The sequence below is a fragment of the Oncorhynchus mykiss genome, chromosome 16, assembly GCF_013265735.2.
Source record: "Oncorhynchus mykiss isolate Arlee chromosome 16, USDA_OmykA_1.1, whole genome shotgun sequence".
NCBI classification, from domain to species: Eukaryota; Metazoa; Chordata; class Actinopteri; order Salmoniformes; family Salmonidae; genus Oncorhynchus; species Oncorhynchus mykiss.
This window is the reverse complement of record NC_048580.1, coordinates 61,097,497-61,110,838: the sequence shown is the minus strand read 5'-3', so window position 1 is coordinate 61,110,838 and position 13,342 is coordinate 61,097,497. Positions and strand designations below refer to the sequence as shown.

General features: G+C 46.7%; 1 protein-coding gene across 1 annotated transcript in view; it reads right to left on the bottom strand.

Moving 5' to 3' along the window:
* The window catches only part of LOC110492492 (dedicator of cytokinesis protein 3), a 103,808-nt gene that overhangs the window by 40,098 nt on the left and 50,368 nt on the right, over positions 1–13,342 (bottom strand). Inside the window, 6 exon segments of the mRNA XM_036947493.1 lie at positions 2,841–2,966; positions 4,466–4,554; positions 7,048–7,195; positions 7,307–7,367; positions 7,557–7,638; positions 13,103–13,257. Coding sequence (XP_036803388.1) covers positions 2,841–2,966; positions 4,466–4,554; positions 7,048–7,195; positions 7,307–7,367; positions 7,557–7,638; positions 13,103–13,257 — 661 coding nt within the window.

Here is a 13,342-nt window from a genome sequence, read left to right as displayed (position 1 = left end):
CACCCTACCCTCTACTCCCTACACCCTACCCTCTACTCCCTACCCTACCCTCTACTCCCTACACCCTACCCTCTACTCCCTATACCCTACCCTCTACTCCCTACCCTCTACTCCCTACACCCTACCCTCTACTCCCTACACCCTACCCGCTACTCCCTATTCCCTACCCTCTACTCCCTACACCCTACCCTCTACTCCCTATACCCTACCCTCTACTCCCTATACCCTACCCTCTACTCCCTATTCCCTACCCTCTACTCCCTACACCCTACCCGCTACTCCCTACACCCTACCCTCTACTCCCTAATCCCCTACACCCTACTCCCTACACCCTACTCCCTACACCCTACCCTCTACTCCCTAATCCCCTACACCCTACTCCCTACACCCTACTCCCTACACCCTACCCTCTACTCCCTAATCCCCTACACCCTACTCCCTACACCCTACCCGCTACTCCCTACACCCTACCCTCTACTCCCTAATCCCCTACACCCTACTCCCTACACCCTACCCTCTACTCCCTATCCCCTACCCTCTACTCCCTACCCTCTACTCCCTAATCCCCTACACCCTACTCCCTACACCCTACCCGCTACTCCCTACACCCTACCCTCTACTCCCTAATCCCCTACACCCTACTCCCTACACCCTACCCTCTACTCCCTATCCCCTACCCTCTACTCCCTACCCTCTACTCCCTAATCCCCTACACCCTACTCCCTACACCCTACCCGCTACTCCCTACACCCTACCCTCTACTCCCTAATCCCCTACACCCTACTCCCTACACCCTACCCTCTACTCCCTAATCCCCTACACCCTACTCCCTACACCCTACCCTCTACTCCCTGTCCCCTACCCTCTACTCCCTACCCTCTACTCCCTAATCCCCTACACCCTACTCCCTACACCCTACCCTCTACTCCCTAATCCCCTACACCCTACTCCCTACACCCTACCCTCTACTCCCTATCCCCTACCCTCTACTCCCTACCCTCTACTCCCTAATCCCCTACACCCTACTCCCTACACCCTACCCTCTACTCCCTATCCCCTACCCTCTACTCCCTACACCCTACCCGCTACTCCCTACACCCTACACCCTACCCTCTACTCCCTATCCCCTACCCTCTACTCCCTACCCTCTACTCCCTATCCCCTACCCTCTACTCCCTACCCTCTACTCCCTACCCTCTACTCCCTATCCCCTACCCTCTACTCCCTATCCCCTACCCTCTACTCCCTACCCTCTACTCCCTATCCCCTACACCCTACCCTCTACTCCCTACACCCTACCCTCTACTCCCTACACCCTACCTTTTACTCCCTACACCCTACCCTCTACTCCCTACACCCTACCATCTACTCCCTACCCTCTACCCCCTACTCTCTACTCCCTATACCCTACTCTCTACTCCCTATCCCCTACCCCCTACACCCTACCCTCTACTCCCTATCCCCTACCCTCTACTCCCTATCCCCTACGCCCTACCCTCTACTCCCTACACCCTACCTTTTACTCCCTACACCCTACCCTCTACCCCCTACACCCTACCCTCTACTCCCTATCCCCTACCCTCTACTCCCTATCCCCTACCCTCTACTCCCTACCCCCTACCCTCTACTCCCTATCCCCTACACCCTACCAACTACTCCCTACACCCTACCCTCTACGCCCTATCCCATACACCCTACTCCCTATCCCCTACACTCCCTACACCCTACCCTCTATACCCTACCCTCTACACCCTACCCCCTGCACCCTACCCTCTACCCCCTACACCCTACCCTCTACTCCCTATCCCCTAGCCCCTACACCCTAACCTCTACTCCCTATCCCCTACCCCCTACCCTCTACTCCCTACACCCTACCCTCTACTCCCTATCCCCTCCCAACTACTCCCTATCTCCTATCAACTACTCCCTATCGCCTACCCCCTACACCCTACCCTTTACTCCCTACACCCTACCCTCTACTCCCTATCCCCTCCCAACTACTCCCTATCTCCTATCAACTACTCCCTATCGCCTACCCCCTACACCCTACCCTTTACTCCCTACACCCTACCCTCTACTCCCTATACCCTACCCTCTACTCCCTACCCCCTACCCTCTACTCCCTATCCCCTACCCCTACCCTCTACTCCCTATCCCCTACCCCTACCATCTACTCCCTACACCCTACCCTCTACTCCCTACACCCTACCCTCTACTCCCTATCCCCTACCCCCTACTCCCTACCCTCTACTCCCTATCCCCTACACCCTACCGTATACTCCCTACACCCTACCCTCTACTCCCTACACCCTACCCTCTACTCCCTACACCCTACCTTTTACTCCCTACACCCTACCCTCTACTCCCTACATCCTTCCCTCTACTCCCTACATCCTACCCTCTACTCCCTATCCCCTACCAACTACTCCCTATCTCCTACCAACTACTCCCTGTCCCCTACCCCCTACACCCTACACCCTACCCTCTACTCCCTACATCCTTCCCTCTACTCCCTACACCCTACCCTCTACTCCCTATCCCCTACCAACTACTCCCTATCTCCTACCAACTACTCCCTATCCCCTACCCCCTACAACCTACACCCTACCCTCTACTCCCTACATCCTTCCCTCTACTCCCTACACCCTACCCTCTACTCCCTAATCCCCTACCAACTACTCCCTACCCCCTACCCTCTACTCCCTATCCCCTACCCTCTATTCCCTACTCCCTATCCCCTACCCTCTACTCCCTATCCCCTGTGCCCTACACCCTCCCCTCTACCCCCTACCCTCTACTCCCTATCCCCTACCAACTACTCCCTATCCCCTACCCCTCACCTGGCATGATGACATCAGGGAAGCCCAGTTTGCGTGTGATGGCCAGAGCCCTGCTGAACACAGCCTGGTTCTCCCTCCTGATCTGATCCAGCTCCCCCCGCAGCAGCTGTAGAGAGATGATGAGGCCTGGGAAGTGATGGAGGGATAGAGGGATGGAGGGAGGGAGGGAGGGAGGGAGGGAGGGAGGGAGGGAGGGAGGGAGGGAGGGAGGGAGGGAGGGAGGGAGGGAGGGAGGGAGGGAGGGAGGGAGGGAGGGAAAGGATAAGGGATAGAGAAAGAGAAAGAGAAAGAGAAGGAGGGAGGGAGGGATGGAGGGAGGGAGGGAGGGAGGGAGGGAGGGAGGGAGGGAGGGAGGGAGGGAGGGAGGGAAAGGATAAGGGATAGAGAAAGAGAAAGAGAAAGAGAAGGAGGGAGGGAGGGAGGGAGGGAGGGAGGGAGGGAGGGAGGGAGGGAAAGGATAAGGGATAGAGAAAGAGAAAGAGAAAGAGAAAGAGAAGGAGGGAGGGAGGTAGGGAGGGAGTGAAGGGATGGAGGGATGGAGGGCGGAGGGAGGTATGGGAAAGAGGAAGAGAAGGGAGAGGGAGGAGAAGGATAAGGGATAGAGAAAGAGAGGGAGGGAGGGAGGGAGGGAGGGAGGGAGGGAGGGAGGGAGGGGAAGGATAAGGGATAGAGAAAGAGAAAGAGAAGGAGGGAGGGAGGTAGGGAGGGAGTGAAGGGTTGGAGGGATGGAGGGAGGTATGGGAAAGAGGAAGAGAAGGGAGAGGGAGGAGAAGGATAAGGGATAGAGAAAGAGAGAGGAGAGAGAGAATGAAAGAGAGAGAAAGAGGGGAGGGAGGAATAGAGGGGTATTTAAGGGACATTAGTCAGAGTGCGGGGGAGGAAGAGACAGACAGGAGCATGGATGGAGAGATAAAGTCACAGCGAGGAAAGGAGAGAGAAAAAAAGGTGGGGTGGCATTAGGAATAGAAAAAGAGAGAAGGGTATGGAACAAGACAAGATGACGGAATTCAGTGACTCATATTATGCTACAGAAATATACCAGTGTGAAGCACTAAAAAGACAATACTGAGCAACATGAAGATGCATGCAATACAGACATTCTATCAGTCTAAACAAAATGGAGGTCTGTTTGAACTGACATGTGGAACCACAGAACACATTTCCTCTGCATCATCACATTGTGGATGTATCCAGTACATGTGCAATGAAACGTCAAAAATGAGAGCCCTTTCCTTCACCTTATCCTTAATGCTGATTGACATAGTCATGGTGACCAATACGCCATTATGACAATGAATATCTGATTTAACCTTGGAGGACCTCTAAGACAGACATGGCCGGTAACGTCTGTCTCAAAGCTGAAACTAAACGTTCTATATACTTTACCTTCTTTGTCAGTTGGTTAATCACATCCTTTAACATGTAATGTCCTAGAAGTCCATTTCAATTCAGTCAATTTAGGAGACTAATTGCCATTTCAATAAAAAAAATGGAAAAACATTTTTCTTCAATGAGGATTTCTCAAGTTCTTGAAATGGAATTCCAATTACTTCCTGAATTGATTTCCATTGAAATGGAATGGACCAAAACCCTGGCCCCAGAGGATGAATGATCATCATATGTACCATAGTTGGTGCTAGGGGCTGAGTACTTTGTGCTGGACTTGCGTATGATGTTCTCGTGGATCTGAAACCACTCGTTCTCATTATTACATCTGGAGAAAAAGATAGAGAGAAGACAGAGGGAAGACAGAGAGATGATAGAGAGAAGACAGAGAAGATACAGAGAAAGAGAGAAGACACAGAGAAGATACAGAGAAAGAGAGAAGACAGAGAAGAAAGAGAGAAGATACAGAGAAGATACAGAGAAAGAGAGAAGATACAGAGAAGATACAGAGAAGATACAGAGAAAGAGAGAAGATACAGAGAAGATACAGAGAAAGAGAGAAGATACAGAGAAAATACAGAGAAAGAGAGAAGATACAGAGAAAGAGAGAAGATACAGAGAAGATACAGAGAAGAGAGAAGATACAAAGATACAGAGAAAGAGAGAAGATACAGAGAAAATACAGAGAAAGAGAGAAGATACAGAGAAAATACAGAGAAAGAGAGAAGATAGAGAAAGAGAGAAGATACAGAGAAAGAGAGAAGATAGAGAGAAGACAGCGGAGAAAGAGAGAAGATACAGAGAAAGAGAGAAGATACAGAGAAGATACAGAGAAAGAGAGAATACACAGAAAAGATACAGAGAAGATACAGAGAAAGAGAGAAGATACAGAGAAGATAGAGAGAAGACAGCGAAGAAAGAGAGAAGATACAGAGAAAGAGAGAAGATACAGAGAAGATACAGAGAAGATACAGAGAAAAAGAGAAGACACAGAGAAGATACAGAGAAGATACAGAGGAAGAGAGAAGATACAGAGAAGATACAGAGAAAGAGAGAAGATACAGAGAAGATAGAGAGAAGATACAGAGAAAGAGAGAAGATACAGAGAAGATAGAGAGAAGATACAGAGAAAGAGAGAAGATACGGAGAAGATACAGAGAAAGAAAGAAGATACAGAGAAGATACAGAGAAGAAAAATAGAAAGTAGAGAGAAAATAGAGAGAAGCATTAATGACACATACATTAGAGGGGGAGAGATGGGGAGATGGGGACGGTTGTGTCCCTGAAGCGAAAAGATACCAGTGGGGGGACATGCTATCAAGCAGCACATTACCCCAAAAGCACAGGCCTCTAAGCTGAGCTGACAGTCCGCTCTCTCTTCTCTCCTTTCCTCCTCTACGCCCTCTCCACCAGGCTTTTTCATTACTGTAGGCCAGTGGGCCCCAGGGAGAGGAATGGGGGGAAAGCACAGGCCTTATTTATTTGTATTTTTTATTTTACCTTTATTTAACTAGGCAAGTCAGTTAAGAACAAATTCTTATTTACAATGATGGCCTACCCCGGCCAAACCCAGACGACGCTGGGCCAATTGTGCGCTGCCCTATGGTACTCCCAATCACAACTGGATATGATACAGTCTGGATTCGAACCAGGGACTATAGTAACGCCTCTTGCACTGAGATGCAGTGCCTAAACCGCTGCGCAACTCGGGAACCCCTTATAGGTGGAGACAGTTCAGTGGCAGCTCTGCTCTACACTCAAAACGCTGCTCGCTTTTTCCTCTGAGGAGACGTGCATAGGGCTGATAATAATCATCATCATAACAATAGTTAACGTTATACTGCAATTCATTTCTATAATTCATTTAGTGTAGAGCAAGCTCCTTTAGATGTCCTTCTGCAATGTGGATAAAAGGGCATCGAAAACAGTGGAAAACAGTAGCGTCGGGCTATCTAGACCACATCCAAAAGCCCTGACAGAGTCCTGACAGAGGAGGCCGAATGCTGAGGAAGAGGGGGAGGAGAGGAGGAGGAGAGGGGGAAGAGAGAAGGAGGATAGGAGGACGCACATGCGTTATAGCTATCTGTTGAGTCACTGCCTCAGAATGCTTGGCTCAGTGTTATTTTCCCTTCTACTACTCCTCAAACTTTGTCCTCTAACTTTGTCTAAGTGCATTTGTCTAAGTGTCATCTCCCTCCTTTCTCATACGCACACACACAATCTCTCTCTGTCTATCTCTCTGACTTGCACTCTCACACTCTCTTTCTCACTCTCTCTCTCTCTCTCTCTCTCTCTCTCTCTCTGTCGCTCACTCATGCCTTCATTGCTTGGCGGGTTACAGGAGTGTCTCTTGCATGGTGCCTAACAGAGTGAGCCAGATTCCCATCACGCCAGGAGCACAATCTTAGGCCCTGGTTGAACAGATATTGATTTTCCAGAGGACACTTCATTATCATTCTGGTCCAAAAACAAAGCGCATCAACACAGTCAAGCCCTTGGTTGGGAACATTCACAGAACATTGGTAGAACATCATGCCTCAGTAAACACAGTGGAATTCCAACCAATGGCGCTGTCTCTGGAGTCTTTTTCACAGTCATTTTAATGGAGATATCTTTGTGAAAGGCTGATGACACATTACATTGTTAGTAGTCAGTTATTCTGGCTACTAACATCCATTTAGATGGCCTCCATATTTACCAGGACTCCAGCTACATGTAGTATGTGGTGTCAGCTAAATATTGCTTTAGTATTTAGAAAAAGGTTGGTTAATTGTAAATCGCTCTGGATAAGATCATGACTAAAATGTAGACTGTGACTCACGTGTAAACTTTGAGTACAAAGTCCTTCTCCTCTTTGAGGTCAGTGATGGTGTGAAACACGTCACTCATGGCCAGGACAGCACAGCCGTACGGTCTCCTGTACTGCACGTGGGGCAGACCCTTCTTTGAGTCATTCAACAGCATACGACCTGGATACAACAACAACAACAAAAACAACAATGCATTAGCTCCACATGAGTAATAGCTTTCCTGGAAATCACATTGTGATATTTCTGTTACTCCGTTTCACATAGGCTCACCAGTTCGTATGACATGTGTCACAATGTACAGATCTCTCTTCAAGTCCTTACTGCTCAGATCCTAAGGACAAAACAACCATTAACACAAAACACTGTAGCCGACTTACAGTGCATGGATGTTTCCACATTAGGTAACTACATTATTTGTCATTGCTGTTGAATCACATAATCCATGAATAGTTCATCCAAAGCTAAAATCCTATGAGTGTTTATCAGTGGCGTCATGTGAGTGCGGAGAGCGAAGAGTTACCGTGAAGAGAGCACACAGACGGTCCACTTTCTCTGGGTTCTTTGGCCCTCCATTTTTGTTTAGTCTCACCATAAACTTCTCACTAAGAAGGGAGATACAACATACAGAATATAACATGAATTAAGGCACATTGTTTTTAATTGAATCCTTATTAAAACCAGGAAGTCCCATTGAGATAAATCATCTATTTACAACGTGAAAGGAACCCTGAGCAGTCCTGTATCGTGCGTAAACAGGACACATGAGCGAAGTGACCTTGCGCTAAGGGTGACATGTTGTGAGTGGGGGGTGTGTGTACAAATAGGGCTATCTTCTGTATACCATCCCTACCTTGTCATGACACTTCAACTGATTGGCTGAAAGGCATTAAGAAGGAAAGAAATTCCAAAAATGTACTTCGAACAAGGCACACCTGTTAATTGAAATGCATGCCAGGTGACTACCTCATGAAGCTGGTTGAGAGAATGCCAAGAGTGTGCAAAGCTGTCATCAAGGCAAAGGGTGGTTACTTTGAAGAATCTAAAATAACACTTATTTTGTTACTACATGATTCCATATGTGTTATTTCATAGTTCTGATGCCTTTACATTTATTATACTATGTAGAAAATAGTACAATAAATAAAAAACATTGAATGAGTAGGTAAGTCCAAACGTTTGACTGGTACTGTATATATTTAGAACATATATACACTGAACCGAACAATGCTACAATTTCAATGATTTTACTAAGTTGGAGTTCATATAAGGAAATCAGTCAATTGAAATACATTTATTAGGCCCTAATCTATGTATTTCACATGACTGGGCAGAGCGCAGCCATGGGTGGGCCTTGGAGGGCATAGGCCTACCTACTTGGGAGCCAGGCCCAACCATTGGGGAGCCAGGCCCAGCCAATCAAAATTAGTTTTTCCCCACAAAAGGACTTTATTACAGAAATACAGAAATACTCCTCAATTTCATCAACTGTCCTGGTGGCTGGTCTCAGACGATCCCTCAGGTGAAGAAGCTGGGCGTGGAGGGCCTGGTCTGCGGTTGTGAGGCCGGTTGGAAGTACTGCCAATTTCTCTAAAACGACGTTGGAGACGCTTATGGTAGATAAATGAACATTAAATTCTCTGGCAACAGCGCTGGTGGAGATTCCTGCAGTCAGCATGCCAATTGCACACTCCCTCAAAATTAGGACATCTGTGGCATTATGTTGTGTGAAAAAAATGCATATTTAAGAGTGGCCTTTGATTGTCCCCAGCACAAGGTGCACCTGTGTAATGATCATGCTGTTTAATCAGTTTCTTTATATGCAACACATGTCAGGTTGATGGATTATCCTGGCAAAGGAGAAATGTAAACTATCAGGGATGTCAACATATTTGTATATTCTGTTATAATCTCCACCTGGCACAGCCAGAGGAGGACTGGCCACCACTCATAGCCTGGTTCCTCTCTAAGTTCCTTCCTAGGTTATGGCCTTTCTAGGGAGTTTTTCCTAGCCACCGTGCTTCTACACCTACATTGCTTGCTGTTTGGAGTTTTAGGCTGGGTTTCTGTCTTCTATTGTGTTATTGACTGTATGTTTGTTTATTCCATGTGTAACTCTGTGTTGTTGTTTGTGTCGCACTGCTTTGCTTTATCTTGGCCAGGTCACAGTTGTAAATGAAAACCTGTTCTCAACTGGCCTACCTGGTTAAATAAAGGTGAAATAAAGAAAAAGAAAAAAAAGAAACACAATACACCCATACCTAGAATTTTTTGCTCATTTATAAAAGCAATAAAACTGAAATATCACATTAACATAAGTAAATGGTAAGTAAATGGTTCAAGTCCGGGCTCTGGCTGGGCCACTCAAGGACATTCAGAGACTTGTCCCGAAGCCACTCCTGCGTTTTCTTGGCTGTGTGCTTAGGTTTGTTGTCCTGTTGAAAGGTGAACCTTTGTCCCAGTCTGAGGTCCTGGGCGCTATGCAGCAGGTTTTCATCAAGGAACTCTCTGTTCTTTGCGCTGTTCATCTTTGCCTCGATCCTGACTAGTCTTCCAGTCCCTGCCACTGAAAAACATTCCACAGCATGATGATGATGCTGCCGCCACCATGCTTCACCGTAGGAATGGTTCCAGGTTTCCTCCAGACGTGACGCTGGTCATTCAGGCCAAAGAGTTCAATCTTGGTTTCATCACACCAGAGAATCTTGTTTCTCATGGTCTGATAGTCTTAAGGTGTCTTTTGGCAAACACCAAACGGGCAGTCATGTGCCTTTTACTGAAGAGTAGATTCCATCTGGCCACTCTACCATAAAGGCCTAATTGGTGGAGTGGTGCAGTGATGGTTGTCCTTCCAGAAGGTTCTTCCATCTCCACAGAGGAACTCTAGAGCTCGGTCAGAGTGACCACTGAGTTCTTGGTCACTTTTCTGACCAAGGCCTTTCTCCACCGATTGCTCAGTTTGGCCGGGGGGCCAGCTTTAGGAAGAGTCTTGGTGGTTCCAAACTTCTTCCATTTAAGAATGATGGAGGCCACTGTGTTCTATGGGACCTTAAATGCTGCAGATATGTTTGGGTACACTTCCCCATGTTTGTGCCTCGACACAATCCTGTCTCTGAGTTCTACTGACAATTCCTTCGACCTCATGGCTTGGTTTTTGCTCTGACATGCACTGTCAACTGTGGGACCTTATATAGACAGGTGTGTGTCTTTCCAAATCATGTCCAAGTAATTGAGTTTACCACCTGTGGACACCAAGTTATAGCAACATCTCAAAGATGATCAATGGAAACAGGATGCACCTGAGCTCAATTTCGGATCTCATAGCAAATGGTCTGAATACTTATGTAAAAAACATGTGTTTTTTCTTTGTTATTATGGGGTCTTGTGTATATATTGCAGAGGAAATGGTTTTATTTTAACCATTTTAGGAGGGGTCTGAATACTTTCCGAAGGCACTGTACATGTCATGGGATGCTTTTCACAAGGACATATTATTTTGCGTCAGGATTCCTGAGCATGAAACGCATATGGGTTTTTCAGTGTGCTGGTTGGCTATATTGACGAAAAACTGATTCCATATGGGATTGAATGGTGGTCTTTTACACAGATGGGGTTCCATCTATCACGGGAGAGAGGCCAGTCCTCTGCACTCAAGTTCTCCCATATGGACACATTTTATGATCCACCGAGAGCAACTGGCGGCAAAAGAGCAGTGAGCACAGAACTGGGAGATATACTACAGCAGGTAACTTTGATTGTAAACTACATCAAACCACATCCACTGAGCACACGCCTGTTCACAAAACTATGTGGAAACATGGGATCAGAGCATGATGATGTTCTATTTCACACTGACGCTTGGTGGTTATTGAGAGGGAGTGATGGAAAGATTTTTTACATTGAGAGAGGAGCTGTTGTTAATCACAATGGATATAAAAAAAACAGACTTGGTTGACTTTCTGTGTAATGAATAGAAAATAACAGAAAACAGTATCAGTATGATGACTGCTCAAATCCAACGCTTTGAAGAGCACTTTGGGACGGACCTACTTCCCAATCCGTTTCACTGTGATCCTGGCTCAGTTGACATGCCGGTAAGTGAAATCGAACAGCTGATCGAGCTGTCATTTGACCGAATGCTGCAGACAACGCATTCACTACGGAGGATTTTCTATTCCTGACCCAAATAAATAGTGTTCAAAAAGAACCTGGAAACTAGAAAACATCTGACTTCTGACTTCAGTGCACTTGAGACCACTGGGACCTGGGAAAGAAAATCCTTTTGAACAGTCACCCAACTCGGAATTCCAACTCGGGAACTCGTACCTCTTTCTAGAGTTCTGACTTTCCGACCTAAAGATACCTGATGTCATGCTTTGGCCTCATATTTTCCCAATTGTCTTGAAAGAACCATAAAATTCATGGTAGGCCATGGCAGTGCTTGAGGCGTCACTACAGACCTGGGTTCGATCCCAGGCTGTGTCACAGCTGGCCGTGACCGGGAGACCAATGAGGCGGCGTACAATTGGCCCAGCTTTGACCGGGTTAGGGGAGTGTTTGGCCGGCCGGGATTTCCTTATCCCATCGCACTCTAGCGACTCCTTGTGGCAGGTCGGGCGCCTGCAAGCTGGTGTTTCCTCCGACACATTCTTGCGGCTGGCTTCCGGGTTGAGTGAGCAGTGTGTCAAGAAGCAGCGCAGCTTGGCAGGGTCGTGTTTCGGAGGACCCATGACGCTTGACCTTCTCCTCTCCCAAGTCTGTAGGGGAGATGCAGCGATGGGACAAGACTAACTACGAATTGGCTATCACAAAATTGGGGAGAAAAAGGGATAAAAGTAAAAAAATATATAATAATAAAATTAAAAATGCAATGGTAGGCTACCCTTTGCCAGCTCATATCTGTGTGAAGCTGGATTCAGTGCTCTCGTCTGCATTAATACCCAATATTGATCCAGGCTGGATGTGACAGCAGAGATGAGGTGCACATTGTCGACCACGCCCCCTGACTTTGAGAAGCTCCGATGCGACGCGCATCAAACACACCCATCTCATTAGTGGTGGTGAAATAACAGACATTATGTCAGACTAATTTTCAATTAACTGCCCAACATTAAAAGTATGTGAGTATGAGTTGAGAAAATCAGAAATACTGTTAGAATACTTTTCAATTGGCTGCCATAGCCCCAAATAAAAAAGTAAACACTGGCTGTTAATTACATAATTTATTTCACATGGATGGGGTCGCAAGAATTTTCAGATATGGGGTCGTGGGCCCAAAAAGTTTTGGAACCCCTGATTTAGCCAATGACACCTTCTTGATGATTAAATCAAATTAAAATGTTTGGTTGTCTCTCTATAATACTAGCCTCGTGGCTTTAGCTAGCCCAGATAGGTTCCCAATCTCCCAATCTCATAACTAGCTATCAAGCCATTTCAGACTATCAATCAAGTTAGAGTAGCTTGTCTAACTATCTTAGCTGCCATGCCTGCTTGCAAGGGTGCTAGACTTTAGAAAATACAAAAATTGCTTTAATTATTGGGTTATGAGACTATACACAAGGGTGGCAGTTGTAGCAAACTCCTAGGCAAACAAGTTCTTAAATAATCAATTTGATTGATACATTAAAATGACAATTGAACAGGCAAAGAGGTATGCTATATATTTTTTTTACATAGAATTAGCCACAATGATTATGGCGATAGAGTGCTGGAAAAAGCTGTTTCATTTGTTTGAAAAATAAAAAATTATCTGATTTCCTATCACCCCCCCACCCTTGTGTAATTCATGCCCTCTCTAAAATAATGGGTGCATGATGCCCCTGCCTGTATGTTCACATGTGTGTGTGTGTGTGTCCTGCAACCCTCCCTCCAGTAGTCTGCTTATTGTCATGTGCATCATAGAGGGAAAAGGTGTCCACATGTGTGTCCCGTGGTCCTCCCTCAAGTACCTGACCAGCATGTTCTTTCACGTGTTCATGTATAGGATGTGTGAATATGTCCTGTGTGTGAATGTGTCCTTTTTGTGTGTGTCCTGTGTGTGTATAGAGTGTTGACTGTGCGTGTAGCGACCTGATCTGTTTGTTATCGCGGGTGTCGTAGAGGGAGAAGAAGACATCTGCGTCCTCGCTGATGGTGTTATAGGTGAAGCTCTTCAAGTTGATGAAGAGGTGGTGCTGCACCGGAACATGGCAACCATCTCCATGACGCTGACGCATGTTGTCGCCCTGAGAACGAACGGACGACGAACACTAACAAGACAGGTCCTTACTGTGGGGCAAAGCTCCGACTGCGCTGCACACATGCTATGTA